At 40.9% G+C, this 26,967-nt stretch overlaps 1 protein-coding gene across 1 annotated transcript; it reads right to left on the bottom strand.

Annotated features, from left to right (window-relative positions):
* Positions 1-166: 166 nt before the first annotated feature.
* Positions 167-26,430, bottom strand: NOMO2 (NODAL modulator 2). Its single transcript, XM_071570815.1, has 31 exons — positions 26,239-26,430; positions 25,890-25,979; positions 24,601-24,646; positions 24,071-24,171; positions 23,847-23,953; positions 23,584-23,656; positions 22,917-23,069; positions 21,638-21,775; positions 21,011-21,100; positions 20,283-20,388; positions 19,712-19,862; positions 18,341-18,518; positions 17,438-17,579; positions 16,470-16,601; positions 15,598-15,734; positions 15,246-15,333; positions 14,725-14,788; positions 13,712-13,807; positions 11,421-11,630; positions 11,038-11,120; positions 9,920-10,079; positions 9,669-9,795; positions 8,927-9,040; positions 8,139-8,266; positions 7,411-7,552; positions 6,497-6,580; positions 4,922-5,032; positions 3,842-3,943; positions 3,518-3,637; positions 2,475-2,567; positions 167-1,589 (listed from the first exon to the last, which is right to left on the bottom strand). Exons 1-31 carry the CDS (start codon positions 26,368-26,370, stop codon positions 1,458-1,460), a joined length of 3,630 nt encoding a protein of 1,209 aa, XP_071426916.1. The 5' UTR covers positions 26,371-26,430; the 3' UTR covers positions 167-1,457.
* Positions 26,431-26,967: the final 537 nt, after the last annotated feature.

Raw genomic sequence — 26,967 nt, 5'->3', positions numbered from 1 at the left:
CCTTGTTTTTTCCCCATATATTTCATCACAGCAGTATAAAATTCAAGGTCTTAAGTAGAGAGCATGACATGACAGAGCTTCATCTCAAACTCTGTACTTACACACTTTTTCAACACTCTCCATTCTCACTATGATCTTGACCAAATTTCCCTCTGAGACATCAGAATGATCACAGAATGAAATTTTCATCATTTAGGCCCAAACTATTGCAAAGTGCCAACAAAACCAGCATAAAACCTTTAGCATCCAAATTTCTGCAAATGGTAGAGTTTGTAAGCTTAAAACATTTAAATGTAAAGAGACTTTATTTCAAGTACTGTGAAAGAGAAACATTGCCACTTACTGGCAGTACCAATGTCTTTGCAATATTTGTAGATATTTATGTACATCTTTCAAATGCTCTGTTAACCTTTATAGTATTTGTCAATAAAAAGCCCCATTAACATTTAAACTGTGTATGTCCAACTACCTACTTCAAGCAAGAATCAAAAGATAGCCTGTAAGAAACACTTATTTATTACAGACTACATTGCTGGGACTGTACGCACTGGAGATTTCAAAAAGCTCACATTTCTTAGGAGTAAAAAAAACCCCAAAAGGCTGAAAAACGTAAAAAAAATAAATCAATCATCAATTGGCAAAAAGGCTGCCCATGGCCCAGGGCAGGAGGTGGGACCATCATGGGCAAATGAGTATTACCAACAACACAGTACAGGTTTGGAAAGAACTGTGCAGCCAGCTGGAGTCACCTCAGGAATGATGGAGGTCCAAAGAGATCCCACTGAAGCTGGAATTTAAACACTGCTTTTGCAATAGGATCAGAATTTACCTGATTATTAAACATCTAGCCTTACCTGCCATTGAGAATCTGTCTTCATTGGGCAAAAACTTAATCAAAGGTAACATCATCACTGGACAAGAACTGAAATCACAGCTGTGCAGGTAACACCCTTCAATCAAGCTGCTAAACTGGAAGTGACAGTGACATAATTCACCAGTTCAGCTATGTCCCCTAGAATTTGGTTTCAAGCACCACTGATGCAGTAGAATCCCTACGTGCTGCTTCTGTAAAGTTTTTTTCCTTATCAAAAGGAAAAATAATCCCAAAATCTAGAAACTGAAATCAAGTAGTCTATTACCACTGCTTTTATAAATCATTAATGAGGACAGCATGTTCTGTTCCACTGTAGAGAAAAAAAAGCATTAATTGTCTTCAAGTATATGAGATGCACTCACAGTGACAGCAGAGGCATTCATTTCATCACTCTACAAAAGGAAATCTATAGATTCCATAGAAAATTTACAACCCAAATGGAGCTAGTGAGACAAATGGCGCTCACGGAGCAAAAACAAAAATGTCAAGTCTGCAAATTCAACAAAAAAATGTATTTTAGTGGCTTTGCTTCCTCAGGCTCTAGTTTGACAGAGCACCACCTCATACAATTGTCCCTTCCATCTCACGTTCGTCTTGTCTTCTGTTTCTTCGTCTGCCTCTTTGCGTCCTCTGAGCCCCCCATGTCAGAGCCCGCCTGGCCCAGCGCACGCACTCCCTGCAGGCGCGTTGTCAGCTGCAGCAGCAAGGGAATGAGCTGGGAAAAACAAAAGGGCAGTGTCTTGTGGTTACAATGATATGTAAGGTCTGAAGAATAATGTTCTTCCAACACATGCATCCCCTAACAAACAGAATCCACTGCATAAATGGCACATCCACAAAGACATCAGAACACAGGAGCAAATCCTGAGGAAGAATTCAAATCAAACTCCTGGGAATTTCTGATAATTAAAACCCAAAGTGATGGTCAGGAACTAGTAATCTAGCCAAGAAGAGTAGTTTGAGTCCTGAGTCTAGAAATTACTGCTGTTTTCAGTGGAGGCAGTTCTAGTGGCATTGCAGAAAAACCTGGAAAATCTTATGTTGACTGCTTTCTCTACCCATGTTTGAGAGGAAATCAAACTGCACAAACAAATTTAATTTCCCTTCTTGGCAAAACAGAAATCGTCAGATCAGAAGCACAGCTTATTAACAAAGAAAGGGTTATATAGCACGTAGTTGTATTCCTCTTGACAGCTTCTGACTAGGGAGTGTGTAAAGCTAGAGACCATACTTGAGGCCTAGCAAGATTTTTTCCAGTCTGACTGTTCCTGAAGCCAGTAAAATAATTATTTCCATTCCTATTATCACTGAGTCTGGTTATCTGAATTTGAATCATGCTGTATTTTTTCCCAGGTCCATCAAATGAGAAGTCAAAATTCAGCCACAGCACAGCAACTCAGCCTCACACTGCTCTTTTAAAGGAAGGGAATTGTCCAGAAACATAGCTACATTGTGACTTTTCCTAAAATATGTCACATAAGGGACTGTGACTGCATCTCTCTCTGGGTAAGAACCCAACAAACCCCTACTTTACACAGTACAATGTATTCACTATCAGGACAATAGTATTTGGATAAGAGCAAAAAAACCCATGCCCTACCTTATCATGGTTGTAACCAGCCAGCAGCAGCAGCAGGGTCAGTGGCAACGCGATGTAAGATCCTTGGGCAATATCTTGTTCAGGCAGCTTTCTCTGAAAATAGAGCAGACCATGGATATTTTTTTAAGCAGTTGACTGTGAAATCCCTCACCTCTAAGCAACATCAGCAACAGGATTATGTGGCATGTCCAGCCCATCCCATCTGATCTGCTTCCAAGTGCTGCTCTAGATTTACTCTACCTTCCACTTCAAAGCAAGTCCTCTGATCAGATTCACTCATGTATTACCTTCCTCTTGGGGTCTGCTGTTTGTAAAGCTAATTCACTGATGGTTAGTCTCCACAGTCAACCTGGTGTGCTTTGATTTACCTATCACATGCTACCCAAACCTCTGTGATCCCAAGGATACCACTACAGCAACCATACTAGCACAAACCCTTCCAGCCACATCTGCATCCTTCATTTCTAACTCTTGTTTTGTGTTTCCCTCATGTTCCACTGTCATCTGAACATGCAGTGAAGAAGAGGAGCAGATCATTCAAATATTACAGAATTAACACAGTCACTAAACTGACTGTCCTGTTCAGAACACAACCTCTCTCTCTCAAGGGAGGAATTTCCTCTGAAGCTGGTTTGAAACCCCTCTGCTTTACCCTCTACCTCAGCTCCAATAACTAAAGCTCTCTTGTGGGCCTAATGACATTTCTTTCATACACACAAAAGTCTTTAAAGGGATTCTGACAACAATCCTCATCTTTCACCTTCGCTTTCCAGTTACTGCAACCTTTCACTGAGTGTCACAGCTACAACCCCTTCCTGAACCCACCTGCCTCCCATAACAATGCCAAATTACCAGATAGCATCCCTGCCTGAGGCCTCAAATGTGGCCAAATCCAAATTCATTGTCACTTTAATGCATCTCATAAACCATCGTATATTTACACTACTGGAAATTTTGGCCAAGAGCACAAAATCCATGCAGGCTGTACCATCAGGCATTGCTCCCAAGGTGAACACTGGAACATTGAAGTATTTTGTACTTACAGTGGGACTGAAAACCAGTGTAATGTGTTTATGATAACCAATGGCAGTGAAAGAAACTTGAGGCAGGGTGTAGTCATACTGTGATTTAGACAATGTAGAATCCAGGAGCACCACGTAATTCTGTGGATAAAAAATACACTCAGGCTACAGCATCAGCAGGAGTCTGAGACAAAACCAGATTTAAAGGCAAAAGTCAAACAGGATTCAAATCTTTCAAGGTATAGGTTAGTCCAACAAGAATACAGCTCTGCAGGCACACCAGAAATAACACTTCAGTGTCCTTAGGGGGAAAAAATAAAGCTAATTTTCCAGCAATATTCTTACCTCTCCATCTCGGAGCAGTGGTGGGAAATGGAAAAACAGAGACAAGCCTAAATTGACTGTATGAATTGGGTTGTCAAGATTTTCACTCTTGTAGAGCTTCACCTGTAAGTGAAAGAATAAAGCACAAACCAGGTATTTCTGAGCCTGCACCACAGTAGATATTTCAGACATCCCACATCTTCAGGGATAAAAGCACTTCAAAATTCATAATCTGTTTATATAAACAGAAAGTTGTCAAGTAAGGACACCTAGAAATGTTCTAATCTGGGATGTGAAAAGTCACAGAAACAGTCTTTTTATAGAACTTGAAATATTTAGGAACAACTGATGTCTGACATTTTCTCATATCTAGTGTGATATGAAAAGTAGTCTGTGCTGTGGATCACAAAACCACTCACTTGTGTCTGTGTCAAATCTCAGCACATCTTTCAAAGACAAAAATTTCTGCCTTGAGAGCCAGGGTGATGATATGCACCCACCAACAGCACATGTGTACTATGTGCAACACAAGACCCCACCTAATATGAAACAGGTACAGGCATCCAGCACTTCCACCTAAACCAAAAGGATCACAGGTATTTAGCAAGATTTTTCAGATCACAGTACAGTCTTCTGATTTTGGAAATTTCAGTTCTACTGTTGGTCTCATCCTGTAACTTTTAAATTCACCTGTCCTGTGATGTCACTGCATTCACATGGGATCTTCTTGCTAACAGACATAACAGGTCAAACATTCCAGCTGTTTCAGGAATTAATGCAGTTCTCTGACACAAAGGATTCATTTCACCCTTAGTGTTTTGATCCCTCTACAGACAGAGGAAGCAGATCCCAAAATGTAAAGCAAACTGAGTAATTCTTAAACATTTCCCATGAAAAATGGAAACATTAAAGCACAGCAGTCAGGGAAACTACAATCTTAATTCTATCTGGAATTCAAATTCACCTTCATTAGAGTATTAGTACTAATATGAATTAAATGTGTGCTCTGGCTACTGAACAACTTCCAGTGACCCTGTAAAAAAAACCATTGTGAAAGCAGTTTACAAATACACTTGGCAAAGATGAAAGGCTTGAACTTACACATAATGTGGAGAGATATTCAGAAGATGTAATTACATTTCCACTTAAATCAAACTGGTTAATTTGCCGGAATGCTATAATATTAACATCATCAATGTCACTGTTCCCAACCTGCAACGTAAAACACAGCCATGATTTCACCAACAGAGGAACAGTTAACAGAGGACAGCAACACAACTGTCAACACAACACAAATACTGCTTATCATTTTATAAATAGGTATAAATCATTAAATAAAAAGGGAATTTTGTTCTACAGTAACCACACAGAAACTTGAAGGTTTTCCAATTGCAAGTACTTGTCCTCCAGAGTGCACAGCCTGCACTTGCAGACTTCTGCATTACCACCACAAGGCTCATGTCATCAAGTTAAACTAAAAATGGAAGTATCAAAGGCACACACCATCCTGGAAGAGGCAGCAGTACACATACAGAACTGTTTGACCTCAGAACCCTGGTCCATCTGTGCTAGGATGTTTATTCAGTTGATTAATGAGGAATATGCTCATATCATAATATAACCTACTTCAAAAATACGTAACTTTATATTCTTCAGAAGTGTTTAAAACATAAAATATTTGTTTCTCAACCTGAACTCTGATCAGAGTAAGGCAAGACATTTACTCAAATAACAGCTATAGTAACAGACAGGTTAGGTTAGGCCATATGGAACAGTCTGGTGCCACTGAGGCCACACATTTTCCCTGCAGGTGCCTCAAACCCTTCCTTCTCCAGGAGACAATGGCAGGCTCACCAGGGTAGGATTAGCACCAGCTACTGAACACAGCTGTCACTTGCAGTACAGAACCATCATATGATTTTCTGGAATCTGGGTTTCCATTCTCTTCCCCTTCCCAACCCGCAAACTCTCTTAGCAAGAGGACACTAAGGACTTGAAAGATTTTTGCCCTTCTGTTTTGCTGCAAAGGAGAGAACTCTGGTCAGGCAGGTGTCTGAGCTCAAATAATGATCATGTCCCTCTGAAAAGCTCTGGACAACTAATGAGGCTGATTAACCTTTGTTGAATGTCAAGACATAAGTGTGAGGCAACTAATTTGAATCTTTAAGGATGGAGGAATATTTATCAAGATTCCATCAGTTATTAATTCAAAGGTATTATTACATTTTATAGAGACTTGCTAGTCTGAATGACAATTTCACCTACCTCAAGACTGCAGGAAAACATAATAGTATCTATCAATCCATAACCAAACAGAAAGATAGGATAATATGGCAGTTTATGACATCCTCAAGTCACTACTGCTTTGTTCAACATCATAAAGAAATGTTGAAAGGTATTCTGGATATTTATTCTCTTGTTTCTGGATGTATAGATTTCATGACTGTGAAAGAACCCTTTCCACTTGTTTACTGTTTGGGCTTTATCTCACTTCAATTTTGAGCTATGGTGCTGACACACAATATGGGGCCCATATTTAGGGATCTAACTCGCTGAAAGGCACTTGTCTAAACAGAATGCATTCACCACGTTGCTGCTGATAGAACAGACATAATGCCTAGACAGATGCACTTCATATTTAAGTGAAACTACAGGAAAAAAAAGAGAAAAAATTACCTCAATTGCCCGATGCTGGGGTAAAGCTCTTTCAATGTGATCATTGCCTTCAGCTTTGAGTTGGACATGATACACACAACCAGGCTAAAAGCAACATTCAGATGATAAATCCCAACACTGAATAATACATACTTTAATTTTAGATAGCAGTAGGAGAATTTTCTAACATTCCATTTAAGATACCCCACACAAATATAACTCTATGCAGTTAAAGTTTTCTTTATCCCAAATAGAAAAATTTTACTCAATAACACTATTAGGAGTGTTTACTGTCAGCAAGTAAGAAAGGGCTATCACAGAACTTGTACTGGTTTGTTACATCGGAATATTAAAAGAAATCATCTGCTGTGAAGTCTTTTAGCTACAAAGAAAACACATAAACAGGATTAAAACCAGCTTCCCACTTCAGCAAATTGCTTATTCCATATATAATGATCCCATAAATTCAGCTTCCACATTTCCCGCAGAACAGCTTCCTTCACATACATGCTGTGCAATCAGCATCATACACACACCCAACATCCTGCTAAAAATAGGCTGGCAGCATTTTCACAAGAGAAACTAAATGCTTGCCCAAACTCTTCTGCCTAAGACAATTCCCTGCTCTACCACCTCAACACCTGCCAGACACACCCAGTTCTGACCAGGGGCTCAGGTCACATCACACAAACTGCTCAGTGTTTGTGGGAGGCCATCACAGTTTGCTGCCAGCAAGTTCCATAGACTTACACCCCAAGTTTTTTCCCCTTTTAGCAGACTGAATTTTCACCACAAGACAGTGTTTCCTCACAAACAAAGTCTTGAGGGAATCTAAGCTAGCAAATGTGATGGGAAAACAGAAATTGGTAGCTAATTAATTAACACATTTTTTTTGCTCTATTATCAAATAAATGACAGAGTGTTGTAATCCTTACCCGAAGGCCACGGAGCCTGAATTTGCCCTCTTCATCAGTTATCGTGTCTTCTCCATAGATGCTACAATCCTTCTGCCCCACAGCTTCCACTGAGACTCCCTGCTCAGGCTCCCCATTTAAAGAAGAAACTGTGCCATAACAGCTAAAAGTGTAAAGAGAACCAGTTGCTGCAGATGTGCAGATGCTGTTTTAATGTACATTTTAAAGACATTCCATAGTTGTAACTGATGGGAAACGTACTTAATGTATTAAGCACAGCATGGAGAAGAAAAGGAGAATTTCTAATGTGTAGGTGAAACAGTTTAAATCATTAGAATTCACTGCAGTTCAGAGCACAGCTTTAGGGATCCAGGTTACCTAACCCCCATGAACAGCAGCTCTTTCTTACCCCTGGAGAGCAAGGAAAGGGAGGATCTTGAAGTCAGATATCTGAATTGGTCTACCATACCTAAAATAGTCCTCTCCCCTCCCACTGGATGCAACACAAGCCACTTCCAGTGCCACTGACACAGTGCTTTCATGGCAATATTTCTCCCAACAGCCCTGCCAGCAGGGCTTAGCAATATATACACATCCATGAAAAAAGGATAAAAAAGTACTTATACACAGCATTATAAAGTCCCTTCCAAACCTGCAGAAAAAAGGTGTGCTAGGAGAAAACACACATTTGGCATAATGCCTCCTGATACAGCTCGTGGCACCTGGCATGGCATTGCAGCTCTACTGACCTGTAAGCTGTTCTGTACCCAGTTATCCGAATTTTAAGATTTTGTCCTTCCTGCACTTCAATCATTTGTGATGAGGGTTCAAAGCGAAATTCTTTCATCATGGGTTTAAAATAATACTGCCCTGGGCTCTGCAAAGAGGCACAAAAAAAGCTGTTTACACACAGTGATGCAAAAACTCACCAGCACCAAACAAATACGCTTTCCAAGAGCTCCCTAAAGAGCTGGAGTTCTCTGTTCCAACCACTTAAACTGGTCAGAAAATGGGAGCACTGAAAAACAGGGAGCACATTGAACAATAAGCCAATGGAACTCCAGCAAGCAACGAAGTATGAAGACAGAAAAGAAACAACAGCCCTAAAACCTTACCACAAGGCCTCAAGGACACAAAAGTGACCACTAAAGAAGGATGTCTGCAAGGAAACTATTCAGGCATGTCTACACATATACACAGATCAATAATCTAATTAGATTCCCTTCTCTAAAGACTCTCAAATGATCATCAACAAATTGGCTTGCTTCATGTTTACAGACTGCAGATTAGTAACTCAGATCAATCAACATCATCTACTACCTGTTGGGGAGAAATCTCTTGCCATGTTAGATTTCACATCTTTCACTTGCTAAGATTTTAAGTGCTGCCCACTCTCGGGGATCTACAACTCCTATCATGGCTGTAATTCCAAAGGAGACTTGCCACTCAGGAGAGCTGTGAGCATCTGTATTTGGGAGGGCAAAGTAGCACAGCATTGCACACACAGCCACATCTAGAAGAATCCATTCCAACTTACCAGATTGGAAAAAGTCAGCATGCCATTATCCTGTGTAAGGAGGTTGGATCGAAACATCCCTCCACTGAGAGACAAGAGAACTCCAGCAAGAGCCTGGTCATCCTCTGACTTGATCTGTTTTTGAAAAATCAGTAATTCCAAGTGTAAGTGAGAGCTGCTTTATGAAGAAGGGTTCAATTCAGCAGATCCTTGCAGAGTGCACAGATGGGCTGGCTCTGAGCACTCAGCTGTAGGCAGAATTAACACCTGCAGTGCATCCCCCCTGGCCAGACCACAGGGCTACAGAACCATCTGCTCTCCACACCTGGGCACTCACAGCCCATGGCATACCCCATGTGCCACCACAGCAGTTGTTCTCTATCACTTCAGAGAATATGCTGGCAGGCCACAACAAAGTATCCCAAAGAATGGATCCAGGCACTAGTTGGACCAGACTGTAGATGAAAATAATCACCTTGAGTGATAAAATTCATTAATAGAAGATGATTCAACTCTACAAAAGCAAATAAAGCCAGTCTTTTGGGCTGCAGGCTGTAACTTTCACTGTATAAACCTTGCAAAGTATCTTCTGTGTGGCAAGTTGTGGTCTACAACTGAGCTCATCCACCGAGACTTGTTTCCCCATGACAAGTTATTATTCAAATAAAAACAAATTATCCTCAAATTCCACACACATTTGTCTTTGGCTGGAAGACACAGGTTAACTTCATTGCCTGAGAACCCAAAGTGTTTATAACATTACCTCAAATGTCACCCCAGCAAGAGCAAAAGCTTTGAAGTCTCCAATTGTTCCTTCTACTGCAGTCAAAACAAAACCTTCCTTCTGTGCAGTAATTGTATATTCCAAGTCACTGTGGAGTGGCCCAACACTTCAAATAAAAGGAAACCAGAACTTGTATTAGAAAAAACACTTAGATATCACATACATGTTGTCAAGTTACCACTGTGTTCTTACTAAAGAATCCAGAAGTTCAAAACAAATCTGTTAATTACCTGTAGGCACCTTTGCCATCGGTGAAAACTGTGATAAGTGGGGAAGTTGCTCCCTTTTCACTAATGACAATCTCGACACCTTCCAATTCAGGATGAATTTGCCCCTCCAGAAACAAGCCTGCTTTTCCATGAATCTCTATCAGCTTTCCAGGACAACTCTCTTGGTCATTGCAAAGGGGATTTAAGACAAACAAGACAGTCAAAAATACACTCGCCACTCTGGCTTATAGATCAGTTCACGTCCCTTTACCTTAGAGTAAGAATCAACCCACACAATTTTATGGGCTCTCAACACATCTTAAAACATTTAAACATTCCAAAATCAGTATCTACATTTCAAAGCTATAAGCACATGTCCAAAATAAACCTTCTGGATTTCCTAAGTGATTGGAGGCTTCATTAAGTTACATATACTGCAGCCACATGGGGATGATGGCAGTACTTCCTTCTAGCCAAGGTTATACCGAACTGTGACCACATTTTTTGACTTAAAATTCAGGGCAGCATATGTCATGTTTAATGACATTAAGTAAATTTCATTTTCCCTCCTGCAATGTATTTAGAATACGCAAAACAGTCACAAAGAAAGAGACACCCAACATTTCCTAGTAATTTCAAAGTATGTCCACTTAGGAACCTGAGGGCAAAATGGACATTGACTTAACAAGTAGAATCAATCAATGATGATAACCCTGACAATTTTGAAGTTAATTTTTTGGTGAATATTTTTATATTTGTAATTTACTGGGGGAAAAACTGTAACAGAAACTTGAACTTGGTAACAAACTCAAAATACAAACACTGTTTTTGCACAACAGCTTTTCTAGATGACAGTAATATGAACAATTCCAAAAAACTGGTGTAATATTCAAAAACCTAGTCCTTCCTCTTATGCCAGGTGGTTCTTTGCACTTGGAAGCATATTCTGCTGATAAAAACTATATTTGCATCCTCTATTAAACAGCCATGCTTCTAATTTCTATAATGAAATTGGCACAAAGAAATAGCTGCAACTGAAACTTTCCTAACATTACCTTTCAAGAGTTATTCATATATTTATCTATAAAGATATATTTCTGCTTAAAAATCTAGTCCTTTCAAACTACAAATTTATTTACCTCCACTAACAAATGCTTCCACATAAGGTGGGTAGAAAAGCAGCTCTTTTGATGATGGTGTCACAGTAATTTTCTCTCCAGACCTATAAAACACAAATGAGATACAATTAGAAGACAATTGAATTAGCAGATCTCCTGTAAAACAAAGTATGACATATTGACCCAAGAATCCACCTAAATACTCCAAGAATAAAGTATCAACAATAGCCTAAGCAAAATCCTTACTACATGGTACTAGTTTCCATTTAGCTGACAGTCACCAAGAACAGGCACAGGCACCCACAGAGCTCTTTCCTGTATGGAATTATATTGCTATTCTGGTTAGCAGAAATACCAGACAATAGCACAAAGAATACAGCTTGTCTATTGGAGCTTGACGCTACCTTGCCCAGTATGAAAACTCATATAGGAATGGTCCTTGGAGCTCCTCCACCATTTCTTGCACTGGGGGCTTTGTTCCTTCCTCCTCCTGACCCTTCTTTTCCCTCTCCTGTCGGCGGCTCTCGATCTCTGCCAGCTGCTGCTCCCGCCGCAGCTCCTGTACAGACTTCAGGGGCCCTAAAACTAAGGCAGGTTCACTGTCAATGGAGGACCTGAAAACAGGGAGGACAAAACAAAATCATCTCCTTCCATAAGAGAGATAAGAGCTTGCTGTACCTGGAAAATACAGACATTATACCATGGCAGAAAGGTCCCAGGGTAATTTTTAAACCCATTCCTTTTTAATTGTGCTGTGTATTCCAAGCATAACTAAAACTTTTAACCTTTATATCAATCTTGCTCAAGAAAGGTTCATTCATAGGGGCTACAAGTAACCCACATAAACTACTTACAGCCCTCACAAATCCTGCCCCATCACACTATAAACATGCAAGGAGTTCTGTCCCTGTTGCCTCCTCCTCCCCCATGCTGTGCCTCAGCACCCCACTGCAGAGCCAGAGTCACATGCCAACTTTGCAGAGTCTGGCACCTAAGCCTAGCTTAGGTTTTGGGAAGTAGTCCTGATTTCGCCAGTAGTCCTGGCAATTCCCAGGAAAAGCTCTGAGTTCTAACCCATCTGCCCCATACATTTGAACTATTAAGCTATCCTGAAGAGCTGTCCAATCTGTGCAATCAACAGATTGCTAGGTAAGTTTAACTAAGTTCTTGAAATCAGCACAGAACAATGCATTTTGTTTCTTTCCCTGATCTTGCATCCTCTTTTTTCTAGGAATTTTCTCTAGACTCCAACCATCCTTTGTATCTTATTATCTGACTCTTCTACAACATTCTGGAATTCTCTACAAGGAGTGAACCAAAATGATCGCAGTTACGCTTCCTACAACCACTTTAGATTATCAAAATAGTCCTGTCTCCTGCTTCAGTCTTCACCTGTATTCTGTCTTTTTTAGGTGAAACAGTTACTATTGCATCATCACACTAAATTTCATCAAGGTTTTAAATTCTCTCTGCAGTCCAGAGACAACACAGAAACATATAAAAATTCGTTGTCTGAAAGCCTGTTAAAAATCTGTACACACACACACAATCTCATTACATTCATAACAAATTACTATGGTCTTACTTTTCAAACATAACAAGCCGTTATCAAAAAAAATACAGGAATCACTTTATTTTTGTTGTTTGGGAATTCATGGTTAATTCAAAGTTCACGGATCTGGTACACAAATAGGCTTGTAAAAACAACTGGCTTTCTTTTAAACCCAGTGCTGTTCCTTTTATGTTGATGGCACTTCACAAACTGGACTTTAGCTGAAAAGCTTCAGGCAGCCTTGAACAGAGATGATATGTGGCAACTGATCTGCCTTCAAAGCATTTGCCAATAGTCTCCAAAAACCCAACTAGCCTAGAAGGTCAGTATAACATTCACCTCCTCACTACACTGTTTCTAAAATCCTAATGGCTCTTTGCTGCCTCAGTGTTTCCTTTCCAGCTGCTGTAGCTGCCCAGCAGTTGCAGTGCAGGTGCAGTTCATTAAACACAAAGAACTCAAGGCAATACTCTGCAGGTAATGTTCTCTGAAAAGGTATTTTCCACACTCAAAAAAGTTTGAGAATCCACAGTCTAGAGCAAGTAGCCATCAGCAGAGCATTAATAAAACACCCATCATTATAAGACACTTCCAGGCAGATTTGGCACCTCACACAATTAAAGCTGTTCACAAATCAGTGCTCCCTAGAGAGCTGTCTGTTCAGCTAAACATAAATTGGTGCATTAGTGTGTAATCACTCTGCATGGTTTCCCTTTTATAACCCTCTTCACACCAGTAACAACACTCTAAAGCAGCAAATTCTTGTTCTGAGGAAACAAAAAAAGGTAAAAACAGATGCCAGAGCTAAAGAGCACAGATCTAAGCTAAAACAATACCACCTGAATTCTGAAATGTCAGTTAATTAAAGTGTATAAAAATTCAGAAAATCATTCCTTTTTACCATGACACACAAGTTGGGGGAGCTATATTGAAATGATGAGACAATGTTCAAAATAAGGGCTGGAAATTATTTATCTCAAAAGAACTCAAAGCACATCTTAGCATAAAAACCTCTTGCAGTCTAGACTTGGAAGCCAACCCCTTAGAAGGCAGACACTGCAGTATTAAACCTGGAGTAAAGCTTTATGAGAGAGATGCCTTTCTCTTCTACTTTTTATAGCCCTAAGAATTCTTTGCTCTTACTTAATGGTAATAGTCACATCCATCAGTTTATCAGTTACAATCGTGCCAAGGACATGGTGTCGAACTGCAGTGAGCGTCAGGATACTGGGAGAGGACCTGTAAATCAAAGGAACAAAGAGATGAAGTCAAGGTCCCCCTCCTACATAACAAAATCCTATTTAGCAGAGTTTGTGCTCCCACCTCTAGGACTGAAATATTTTATAAAAGATGATACAGAAATTACACAGCAAAGCTGTAGTGCTGAGTTGATCACATATTGGAAAGCGAGCATTTTCCATCTCTGAAAAAAGACAAACCAATTCCTTCCTTTGTGGCTCCTGCTTCCTCTCAAGTTAAAGCTGGTTTCATTGATTTCATATGCACAATTACTAATGCATCAGGGGAAAATCAGATTTTAATGCTGAATTTGTTTTCTGTCGTGTTCATGAATGAGAAGCAGCCTGAGAGCAGAAATCCTCTTTTTGTAAGCAAAGCACCATGAAGCACATCACCAGAGCACATTCTATAAATAACTAATCAAACTTGCCTGATTTAATAAGATCAGCACTCCTTACTTATGATTAGGCTTAATATTTATTCAGCTTTCAAAAAACAGGGTGAGCAGAATTGAATCACCAGAGAGTCATGGCACTAGTGCCATGCAATAGTGGGGTGTGCCTCTTGGTAAACTGACTGTCCTGTCTTTTGCATTTCAGTTCTCAGAAGTGATCAACAGTTTTTACTGAAATAACTCTTATTACAAAGAAAACTCAGGACTAAAGAGACAGAAGGCCAGCAAAAATATCCATTTAAAGAAACAAAAGCATCTTTAAAGCCTAACATTAGTTAATTTTGGTTTTAAGATAGAAAGAGCAAGAGAACACATGTGATACACCTTGCTAAAGCTTCCCTCTATTGGTCAGAGCCAGTTCTAGCACATCCTGGAGTGCAGAAAGCAAGCAGCTGCAGCAGCAGGCAGCTCCATCCCCAAGCATGCTGGCAGGCATAAGATCACAAACAGATTGCACTCTTACGTGTCGTAAGTGTAATACTCGTGTTCAAACTGGTGGCAGGAGCGTGGGGTCACTTCATATACACCTACAAACATTAAACCAAAGAATGATCTGCTGAAAAAAAATCAAGCTTACTCTGTTGGCTGAATTCTCAAGATCAGATGACACTAGAGGTATAGAAACAACTACAAAATATGACTATGTATCTACTGCCTTTCGCACAGACACTTGCTAATGTGACTGACAAACAGAACCCATATGAGCGAGATTATTTTGACATGATCTTCATTCATCAAAATCCATCACCAAGAAAAAAACAGTAATATTTTACTGGAATCTAGATTAAGGTAAAGGATTAAATAGCAGGAGAAATAGAGAATTCTAAAAACTTAGAACAGAACATTTATATACAGATGCAAATAAAACAAAGCCTTTCAGAAATCTCAGAAACCACAGCAGATGTTTGGTTTTTTTTAAATTCCTGGCAGTATTAGTCGACTGGTTCTTTTACATTTTTTAAAATAATATTTTAGAGCTGTTACCTGGCTTGGAAAGACAGAATCTATTCACTCCTTTGGACAGGTTATAAACACCAACGTTCTCTGGTCCATTTCCATCCTGATAAAATTCCTGTGAAGCCATAGCACAATTCACTATTAGTAACTACCAAACAACAAAAAGGAAACAGAGTTTGCCTACAGATACGTCAATGCATCTCTTTTATGGCAGCTAACATCACAAGGCCATTTTACCAAATCTAAAAAGCACTCTAAACATCCATGCTGCTGTGCTGTATGACCCCCTGGAGGCACAAGAAAGCCTTGATTCCAAGCATAACCCAAACTACCTAAAAAGGTCATTAAAAAAATACAGAGACATTTGTTTTCTACGTACCAGTGTGATTGCATGAGAAAGAGAACACCTCAGCATATATCCAGTCTGCCTGAATTCTATTCCTGACACATCTTCCTCCAGGACTTCCAATTCCAAAGACTTATTCTTCCAGCACCAGTCTTCATGTACAATACTTACTGGAATATACACAAAGCATTTCAGTAATGTGAAACTATGTAAGTAAGGGCAGGTTTTGAGGTATAAAAAGCTTTTATCACTCTAACTTCCCTGGCAATAATCTTCAAAGCCAGATACACAACAACTGGAATAACAGACCCAACTCACTGCAACATCATCAGGGATCCTGCACATCTCCTGTTAGAAAAGCTATACTATAGAAAGGAATAATGAAGCCTGGTCACCCTGGAAGGTTCCTCAACATGCACCACCGTGGCATCAGTCAAAGCAGCCTAGAGGACATCACAACCTAACCCGTTTTACCTGGTGGAAAGATGTTCTGACTCCTGTATAAAGAGAATAATCTTTATATATTTCTACACCTTTCCTTGGAAAACAATTTTCATAGGCCAAAAGACATACTGCCCTTAGGAGCAGCGCTCTGGAAACAGCAGAACAAAGACTTGCCCCTCTTCTTGGGCTTGGGACAAGCCAGTTCATGATAAAGCCCATTTTCATCACAGCAGCCATGCAGACCACAAAACTTAGGGGAGCAGTCACCTTTAACTGACACAGGGTTAAACATACAAGACTAAGCAAACCTGATGCACTGTTGTATAGCATTTTTCCAAATTATCTCAAGTCTCACAGCTAGTTTCACAGGGCATACAGTCTTGATAACAAAAGAATTGTTCACGTTAGGTCACAAGTTTAGCTCTTAAGGTACCACTCCAAGAAGTTCCCCATGATCCTACCTTTGTATTTGCCTGGGAGCACGTTCTCAAAGGTGAAGGACACCGAGTCCCTGTTCCCTGAGAGCTGCAGGGTGCGTTTCTCCCCTTGGCGGCTCACAGAATGTAACGTCACCATCAGGTCACCGCACGAGTCTGTGCAGGCAGGAGCAGAGCATGAGGAAGTTTCCAATTAAAACCCTACACCTACTTCTTAGGCACATGTTTGCCAGTGTATTTCTGCATTCTGCAGGACTTTTGAGACTGTTAATCATTTTTTTTATCTAATGGCAAGTAAAAAACTGAGGCCACCATTAACTCCCTGGGTTCACCTCACTCTGCACAGACTACAGGTCCCAGTAAACACCTGAGAGGCAGAACATGAAGTGCAGACAGAATTCAGAGAGGAAAAAGGAACAGTAAAAATAACAAGTCAGGTTCAAATCATCATCTGCTGAAATCAGTGACTAATCAAGGAAAATAGCAGGAGAGAGGAACTTTAGAGTAAAATAAAGACAAAAAACTTATGAAAGAGAGCAGAGATTGAAAGCACCTGTGAACAGCTTAAGCATCTATCCTAGAGTCTTTACATGCACTGCTTTTTTTTTTAATATCTTTCACCTCCAGTACTTCTCTGATTGATGTACAGTATCCCTAGTATTAGTCAGGAGCATTTCCTTCCAGAATCTACCCATCTTCTGAGGAGGGCAAACAGGTCAGAATTCCTTCCTGAGGAAGGAATATTTGCTTATCCCTAGCAAGTATTAAAAACATGTACATAACTTTACTCCAAACTTTATTAAGGTACCTTACTACGTCATAATCTCTCCAGAAAAACGCTGCTTTATTTATGTGCTGGAAATTAAATTTCCTTATCTGCTGATGAGTCTAACCTTGTACAGCAAGTATCTTGATCTAACCTGTACCCACTGACACATGCAGTGCTAAAGTTCTCCATTCCCATTGCCACTTCCCTATCAAAGTGGACTTACCTAAACAAGAGATCTTCCCTGAGACAGATGCCAAAAACTGAGAGAAGGTCACATCCATTATTGGTCTGTCTGTAACAGTAACAGGGAACATTTTGGGTTTCAAAGCCAATCCTGCTCTGGTCTCAGCCTCTGGAATAATCACCTGTAGAGTATATGACATCAAAACATGAGCAGCTTTCAGATACTAGTCCAAATACGCCTACGCTGCTGTCCTCAATCCATTTATCAGAAACTGGAAAATGGAAATATAGCGTAAACCCCAGGCAAAGCAAAGCCAGCCTCTCAAATATGCTTTTCAAAATTCTGTATTAAAAATCCTCCAAAGAACTGCAATAAAACTGAGATATAAATCCTCCAAAGAGCTCAGTTTCAAAAGTCTGAGCAACTGTCACTCCAGGCTGTACTGCAGCTTCTACATGAGGCTATTTCTTTGTCTGTGAGGATAATTAGAGGCTCCATAAGCATGCACTTGCTCATCTTTCAGCCTGTGCTACCTCCCACAATGCAAAAACCATGGGGGTTCTGCTAGAGGTTCTGCTGTGACCCATCATTTCAGGAACCATTTAGGCACCTGTGAAAGGGACACAATACAGACCTGACTCATGGGATCATATGGTAAGAAGTGATCTACCAGACATCACGACTAAGAGGAGAGAGAAGTAAGAACTTTCAACCCAAATGGCCTGATCCCCTTTTAACAAATGTAAAGGACAAAGAGCATGGGAATCCCGGCTTGTTAAGGAAATGACAAAGCATGTAACTGTCACTGTTTAAATAGTGTAAACAGGAGAAGAGAAATAGGAAAATCTAAATTCAACTTCTCGAATTTTAAAAGTTAAATGTTTAAAATCTTGTAAAACACCATGACAGCCCTACAATGAAGAAATGGAAGCTCGTTCTTACCTGAATGTTGTATGCACCTGATTTTGCCTTAAAACAAAATGCTCCATGAGGGTCAGTTTCTGTTAAAACTAATGATGATTTCTCTTTGTCCTCAGGTATCATGGTTACCTTGTATTTACTAATCTGTTTGACTGTGTCAGGGAAACGAGTTACTGAGATCCGGCCACACACACGGAATCTGTCAAACAAAACCCAATCATCAGAACAAATATTTTGGTTTGACAAAGATCCAAAAAAAATACTTGTTTTCAACATCCTTAGAAGTAAACCTCACTGTGTTGATGTAATAACAGCTGAATTGGAATGATTTCTCCTGAGTGTTCATATCAAAGAGATGCTCTAAGTAAATGCAATGGAGTGAGTGCACTCATATACAGTTAATGGGATCTTTTCTTTTGCAGTGATGTTATGTTACATTTTTAAAACTTGCTTCACTCTTCCCCACCTCCAACCCAAACACTTCAATACTAGTTTCTTTTCTTCTTTCTGTTTTGCTGTGCCAGCAATTAAACTTAGGGCTTCCTTCCATCAGGTTTTAAACAGTTCCAAATGTTTTGTGTCAAATCCCTATGACAGGTAATACACTGGAACACAACCCTGGTACACCTACAACTGTTAAAGCACAAGACAAGATGACAAATCAGCAGCTGCTAAGTTTTGCTTATCAACAGCACAACATATTTAATTACTGAATAAACCTTGATCATTTAGCAGCACACAGGGTTTTTTCTAACTGATTAGCTACATCTCTATGAGCTGTAGTTGCCATTTGACTCAGTGAATTTCTAGTTTTTACTTCTCTGGAATGTTGCCAATATTTCCTCCTCAGAAGTGCCTGGATACAGAACCATGCCCTCTCTGTCTGCCTCAGCTCGCACTGTAACTCCCACCCCTGCACAGCCCTAGATTCTCAGTCAAAGTGTCCAAGAAAAAGACAATTCAGGTAAAGCAATGATGACCTTGAGAGTGAACAGAACAGTAAAATGCAGAGGGTTTGGTACAACTGTGCACTAGACAGTTGTGGTCTCCACTCTTGCACAGAAGGAGGGTATCTGAAGTGCAGCATCACTGGCTGAAAAGAGCCAAGAGGCTTTCTTGTTCACAAACCGTGCTAAAATTGCTCAATATGCCCATGCCTTAGTTGTCTCCATTTGCAAGGAAGAGGTTAAAAGAGTCTTCTAAACCTTAACTCTTATTGAGCAAAACCCTGTAGACAAAACACCACCCTGCACTCATGATGTCCTATTTACCATGAATTTCTTGAACACCATTAGGTTCTGACAACAGTACACAAGCCTGGGCATGATATGGAAAAGGACCACTCATATGTCACCCTTGTCCACACACTTTCAGCATGACACCAGTACTTACCCTGTTGCAATGATATTTGCCAGCTGAGGTGTATTTGGGGCAATCTTCACCGTAATAGTATCAAAAAACAAGTTTTCTTTCTTGGCATGAATTGTGTAAGTGCCTGTTGTTATGTTCTCAAGGCGGAAAGAGCCATCAGCTTTTGTTTTCACTGTAACAGATACCAAGAAGAGTTAAAAAGCAGAGCACGTGTTGATCATCTATCTTTATGAATCATCTGATCCAGAGGGCATGCACTGCTTTAGGCTATTCTTAATTTATGCTGTACAACAAAGAACACTATTATGCTTTTTTACTAGATCAGCCTTCACTTCTGTATTTCAAAGTACAACTTGACATTTGGTTCAAAGAAATTAAGACATTTTCAACGGCACAAAAAATGAACATCTAATACTCTCATCTAAGCCAGAATATACAAATTAAATGCAGGAAAACCACTTTAATATTTCAAATGAATTGCAACAAAAGTAGTGTATTATCCTGAAGGGTTAATTCCGTATCATACACTAGTCCTGTACATGAGCTTAATAAAGGCTTCCCTGCAGCAACAAAGATCAAGAGCATTGCATACCTTTAATCTGGCTATTCAGAGTCACAGTGGCATCGGCAACTCCTTCTCCTTCAGGACCATTCAACACCCTGCCTGTGACAGAGAAACCCATCACATGGAAAACAGGCTGAAATGGGAAAAAAGTTAACATTAATCTTTTCTCAGGAAATGCAAACACACACCTACAGCAATCAACACCAACTGTTTTCTCCCCACACACATATAAAGGAAATTTATTTCCTGCTTTAGGAAAAAAATGTACCAGAGTAATCACATTGAAAGTACATATTGATCTCCAAGCATCCTTTTCCCCTAAGTACCAAACACACATTCTCAATTTATCTGCCTCAGCAGAGTTCAGAAGGGCCCAATAACAGAACATAATGCCATGACACGAGGCACTCTGCAAACCATAAAAAGCTACAGGTCCTTCTGCAGAGATGTGACAATCTGAATGAGAAAATTTAAGCAACTTCAAAGATTACTGCCTGTTTGCAACATGGACATGAACATGAAGATAGCAGACAGCTTTCCCCTATTTTGTTTCTTCCTAGTAAGAGGGAACAAACTATAGAAATACAGAACAATACTGGATATTGTCTTGTACCTGCAGTGCAAGAGGGTATGTGTAACACGTGTCTTCAACTTCTTACAAAGGTTTTCTACAATACACCTGCTTTGCAATAAAATCAGTTATATTTTTACAGGAATGAGTGGCACAAAAAGACTATTTCCTCTGCAGGCCTTACCTCAATCTGTAAACTGTCATGCTCTACAAGGAAGTCCAGTCTGGATGGTGCAACATCAAAGGTGATTCTCTCTCCCCTGTAGAATGGTATCTGAAAGAAGACACATCACTTTGACTCCTAAGAAGCTGTGATGACAGAATGGTTTTCCTTTACCACTTCCCATGTCCTCATCACCATCAGACACCTATCTGAAGGCTCAAATGAGCTGCAAACCTCCTGGAAAAAATAACTCAGAGGGATGGAGACATGAATATCAGTAATATTTCAAGACTCTTTGATGGAAACCATGAGATTACCAGAAGAGATGGAAAAGTAACCTCATGCTCAGAATAGAAAGGTACTTGGATGTGCAAGAGCTTACAGATAGGAGACTATATGATTGCTAGAAGGATTAAAGGAATAAGAGAGGCTTGAATTCCATTTCTAGAGCATGGAGACTGAGAATGCAGAACCATCACTCCAGGCAGTGCACAAGGAACCACAGTCCCACATCAGACATAAGAAAGAGAATGGGAATAAAAGAAAACAGAACTTAAAAGTCAGGAGGTGGCAGTAGCATGTTCCAGTTTAGAAAATGAAAGTTCACAACCCAGTGAATAGATAAGCAATGAATTTCTAGTTACTTACCACAGTGTACTTGCCACTTGGCAGAGAAAGAAAGCTGAAGGATCCATCTTCTTTTGATACAACATTGCACAAATAGGATAAAGATTCATCTCTTGACTGAAATCCATCCACAGGAGAAATATTGCAGCCCACAACATCCTGTGGTAATAAATGCAATATAACCTTTTTTCTCAAGGTAAAACAGAGAAAATAATTTTGGAGGGATGTAGGAGGGTTCAAAATACTAAACTGTGAATGAATGATGGAAAGTATAAAACTATTTTAGAGGCAAAGTTTGATAATATGATGTAAAATTCATAGATACGTAAAAGACGAAAAACAGCCAAAAATCAACTTTATGGTAACAAGGACAGAAAACTGGGACATTCAATATTCCCAGAACTGCACTGCATGTCTTAACATTAACTGACTTCACTTCTCTGGACAAGGTTAACACTACACAACAGAGCTATACTGTACCTAACAAATCACAGTACATGACCAAATGTTTCACACTCGTAACACTGAAATGTGGCAACAGAAGCTGTTGATATTTTTCTTACCATCAAGTGGACAAAGAAAATTAAGACCTCATGCTAAAGACAAATTACTGCTACTGTACAGTGAATGTTAGGATTTGTCTGGCAACATCTTGTGCCTTGTGGAAGATGCTGGTCTTTTACGATGGAGAAATATCATCCTTATGAGGGAATACATTTACTAACCAGCATTTAACATGCAAAGAGGTATAATATTGGAAAAATACTGTCTTAAAACTGCAATCTTTAACCTTGCTGACCCACAGGGAATACACATCAATAACATGCTGTGTACCATACTGTATTTTGCACTTGTTGCCTGCTTTCAATTAGATCTTATTGTTTTATGCTCCTGAACTGCCCGATTGTTGAAGAACTTGGCTGTGTGGAAACAATAATGAAGAGGTCAAGAGCTGACATTAAAAGAATTTTCTGATTTCTTGTGTCCAAAAAACATGTAGACCTTAAGCCAACATTTAAAAAGATGGTTATTGTGTTACACATCTCAGTAATTCCATGGAGGTCAGAAAAAATTTGGCATGTATACGAATGTTGTATTAGAAAGGTCTTGTTGAGGGAAAAAAGAAAGCATACAAAAACCCCAAACACAAAAATACAGCCTGAGTGGTTGTACAGTTTATGTTTTATATAAGCCAAGCTCAGTGAAGGACAGAGAGGAGCATCAGGGAAATAAGAATCTCGAAGCTATTTAGCTGCTTCTTATTTATGTCCATATTGAAAAGGTACTGATAAATCATTACCTCCTTAGTGACTGAAGAAGAGAAAAGGAGAAACATGACCCCTTTCATGGGTTCTCCATCGCTCCTCACAGACCCAGACACGTTGTAGCCTGCAACAATCAGAGGGCTGGCAGCATAAGCGTTGGAACTTGTCACCCGTACCACTGTCTTTGACTGAAAAATAGAAACATTTTTATCAAAAGTCGGCATTAGACCTCACTTACAGCACCTAAATAACAATCACAGGCTATGTACTCAACAACAGAAACAGAGGCCAGAGCAGCAGTACTCAGAGGGTCCAGAGGTTACTCAAAACACAAAGACACTAAAGATACTTTGCAAAATTGTGTTTTTCCCTGCTCTACTGATTTAGGAAAGGGTGAGATCTCAGAGCTTCTCAGGAAGCAAGCAGTCTGTGAAAGAAGGACTAGAGTATCTGCTACAATATTCAAGCTCTTTCAAAATGTACAGGGTCAGAAGATGGAAAGCAAGAACTCAATTCCCAGTCCTTCCCTGGCTGGGTTCGCTATCTCCAAACTAGGTCTACACAGGACAGTTCCTTGGCTCCCTGAATTAAATGTACGAAAACTCTTTTAACCTTGTCCACTCACAAAAACCCTTCCTAACACTTATGGATCAAGACAAGGCCTGGCAGATCAGGCAAACCAGAACTTTTGTAGGCTCTAACCTCTTTCAACATCCAGGTGGGATGCGATGCAAAGATTTCATATTCACCAGGAAGTACTTTAAAGAAAGCAAACCTGCAAGGCAAGAAAGGGGTTATGTCTCTTCAGAAACAGTCACAAACATCTGTTCACAGTAAAACAATTCAGACCCTATGCACATGTTAGAAGACATTTCAGAACTATTACAATCCCAGTTGGTGTGGCAGAATTGAAAGGATCTTTTGTAAATGAACAGATGAATTAAGTATTCACCACCCACACTCACTTTCCTCCAGGCTGTGTAATAGTTGCTTGTATGTTTATGTCACTGCCAGCATTTCTCAGTGCAACCTGAACTCCAGCAGGACCTGATGTCTGACCTTTGCTGAGAACCTGTCAAAATAAAAAGAAATCAAAGTTTGCATGGAAAAAAAACACCTTGAAGAGCTAAGTAAAATGTTTAAATGGAAGTCAAATTAGCATAAAATGGAATAAATAAAGGACTCTAACCTTTCCATTCACAGAAAAGCCCGTGAACACAAAGTTAATATCACCTCCTTTTGTGCAAATGTCATTAATCCCATCCACATGGATGTCTACACTGGTTGGCTCTGGAAGAGAAGAATGATGAAACAGTCTGGTCGTTAGTGAGAGAGCACTCATGAAGAAATTCTGCTTTAACTTTACAAAACTGTAACAGAAATGTATTAATCCAACCATGCAAGTGCTGCTCTGGGAGATTTGCCTCAGCAAAGTTAAAGCAAATCCTGATGTTGAAAACCCTCTTTCCCTGCTCCCACTGTAGTCATTTCTGTCAGAAACCTACATTCCTACAAATCAGTTCAAAGGTTACTTTGTCAGTGTCTACCATATAACTTTATTTTCCCCTGGAACAGCAAGTACATTTGAGTTATTGAAAGCATACAGTATGGCTTATCTGTTTCAAAAAGCACTTGATTGTCCCTGCCAACTGCAAGTTAGAGATAAGTCCCACACTGCAGATACACTGTCCTATTGTAAGAAGACATGCAAGCACTTACCGAAACTCCACCCTAGGGGAGGCTCAATTTTAAGAATGAAATCCCCCTAAAAAATAAAAAGCAATAACTGTTTTCATTGATCTAAATTCAATTTAGCTAAAGGATGAAAAAAAAGTTAGAACACAAGCATCATGCTGCAGAGACTAATACAAGACTCAAGAGTACCATTTTCCTTTCCTCCTACTTCAGATACTCTGTTCAAAGCAGCAGCAATATCTACCCAGACAGGCTGGGATGCTGGGCTCACATCCAACCAGCTAAGAGCAAAAATGTTTATACCACTTCCAGAACAAACCTGGCTGACGTTCAAGCAGCTCCATGCTAGAAAGTGTTCAACTCTACCTCTACCTGCCCCAACAGATGGGTTCTGAATCAGCCTTTAGTATTTTCTCTAAGAGATCCTACTCAACCTTTCTGCCCAAACACAGGACAGCAAAATTTCAATCCTATGAAAAGCTCTGCTCCAAAAGGGTATTAATCTGCACAGGGATCCTCTTTAGAGCAGTGGGGACCGCATGTGTTCTGCCACATATACTCTGAAGTTCAACCATGGAAAGGCTGAAAGACCTACAAGTGAAATCACTGAGATCAGAAAGTATCTTACATTCTTGGATTGGGAAGAGAAGGAATTATTTGGTGGTTGAATTAGATAACCCTGAAAGGTCCCTTCCAAACCAAACCGTTTTATGATTCTACTTCTGATCCCTAAGTTAATGAGCTCTTTAAAAGAGCAAAACACTGTGACCCTCAGTGCAGCCTGTAATTAATTTGAATCTAAGAATCTTTCCAGTCTAACAGACATCAGACTTCTGATACATTCTGAGCTTCCTGTATCATTATTTCCTTAAAACATTTTTAATACCTGCAATTAGTCATTCAACTTATTTACAATTCAGTCATATCAAAACACCTTCTCATACATCCCTATTTTCATTTCTGCAGGTAGAAAAGAGAGCTGTACTCTGCAGTCACCTGCACTTTGCGTGCAGTATTTGCACACCTGCAGCACGCAGCTGTTGGCAGTAACTCAGGCTCCCAGCGCTGCAGTCCTCCCAATGAACAGCACAAATGCACTACCACAGCTACAGTTACCTGGCTTTTCTCATCATAATCAACACTGAGAGACGAGGCAGTTACATTACAAAAAGAAACAGCTGAAAGTTTGGTCCAAACCAAGCTAAACTACGTCCTGACTCGAACGCTTTCTGGGTGGGTGTTAAGAGTTCTGAGGTTTAATGTGCCGGCAGATGGGAAGGCGGCCCAGCAGAGGGGACAGCGCAGTGTCTTACCTTGTCATAGAGGGGAATCATGAAATACCCGTTGTTCGGAGCACAGTCTGTCTGGTACTTCAGAGTACCGTGCTTTGTATATAACTTAATCTGAAAGAAACAAACAAAACAGACACAAAGATACTTTAAAACACGAGGAACGCTGGAACCAGGCACTGTCCGACCAAGCGCTGTCAGGGCGCACACCCGCCGCGCCCGGGGGCGGCAGGACGAGGTTCATGTGGAGCACCCGCACCGTGCCAGGCACAGGGTGCGGGCCCGAGCGAAGAAGACCCGCAGTCCCACCGCCCCCACGCCGCGGCCCGGGCTCGGGGGAGCGCCGCGGGCAGTCGGGACCGGCGGCGCCCACCTCGATCAGGGAGTAGTTGATCTCCACGTCAGACTTGACGAAGCCGCCGCAGCCCACGATGATGTCCTCGGAGCCCCGCGCCAGGGAGCAGCACAGCGCCCAGAGCAGCGCGGCCGCCGCCCGGCACCGCATCGCGCTGACCCTCCGTCTGCACCGGCCCGGCCCGGCCGTCTGAGTCAGCGCCGCCGCCGCGCTGCACCGGGCGCGGGCGGCGCCCGCGGGGGCGCCCCCTGCCGGCCCGGAGGACTGCGGGCGTCCCCGGGGATGCTCCCGATGCGGCTCTCTGGGGCTGCTGCCGGTCCCGCTCCCCCCGGGCATGTTCCCGGTGTGGCACCCGGGGATGGCCCGCTGAACACCCTCCGCCCCGTCGGGGCTGAGAGCCCCATCCCGTCCCGCTGCCGGGGATGCCTTCAGGCTGAATCGGAAGGATGTTGGGGTGTCGGAGCGTGTCCAGAGAAGGGCAGCGAGGCTGGGGAAGGGTCTGGAGCACAAGTCCGATGAGAAGCGGCTGAGAGAGTTTAGCCTGTAGAAGAGGAGGCTCAGGGGGCACCTTATCGCTTTCTGTCTGTAAGGAGGTCGTAGCCAGGTGGAGATCAGTCTCTTTTCCCAGGCTACCAGCAACAGGACAAGAGGACACAGCCTTGAGCTGCGCCTGGGAGGTTATCAAATTAAAGGGAAGTTTAGGTTGCATATTAGGAAGTTCTTCACAGAAAGAGTGATTAGGCATTG

The sequence above is a fragment of the Pithys albifrons genome, chromosome 16, assembly GCF_047495875.1.
Source record: "Pithys albifrons albifrons isolate INPA30051 chromosome 16, PitAlb_v1, whole genome shotgun sequence".
NCBI lineage: Eukaryota > Metazoa > Chordata > Aves > Passeriformes > Thamnophilidae > Pithys > Pithys albifrons.
The sequence above is the reverse complement of the archived record's forward strand: the minus strand, read 5'-3'. Positions and strand labels throughout refer to the sequence as shown.

What these genes read in the sequence shown, in the direction of transcription:
- NOMO2 (XM_071570815.1), bottom strand. Translation starts at nt 26,370, where the DNA reads ATGCGGTGCCGGGCGGCGGCCGCGCTGCTCTGGGCGCTGTGCTGCTCC. An exon ending in AGGGAAGATCTCTTGTTTAG is followed by an intron (nt 16,602 to 17,437) that starts GTAAGTCCACTT and finishes CTGCCTGCACAG; the next exon opens with ACTCGTGCGGTGACCTGATG. An exon ending in GATGTGACTATTACCATTAA is followed by an intron (nt 11,631 to 13,711) that starts GTAAGAGCAAAG and finishes CCCTGTTTTCAG; the next exon opens with GTCCTCCATTGACAGTGAAC.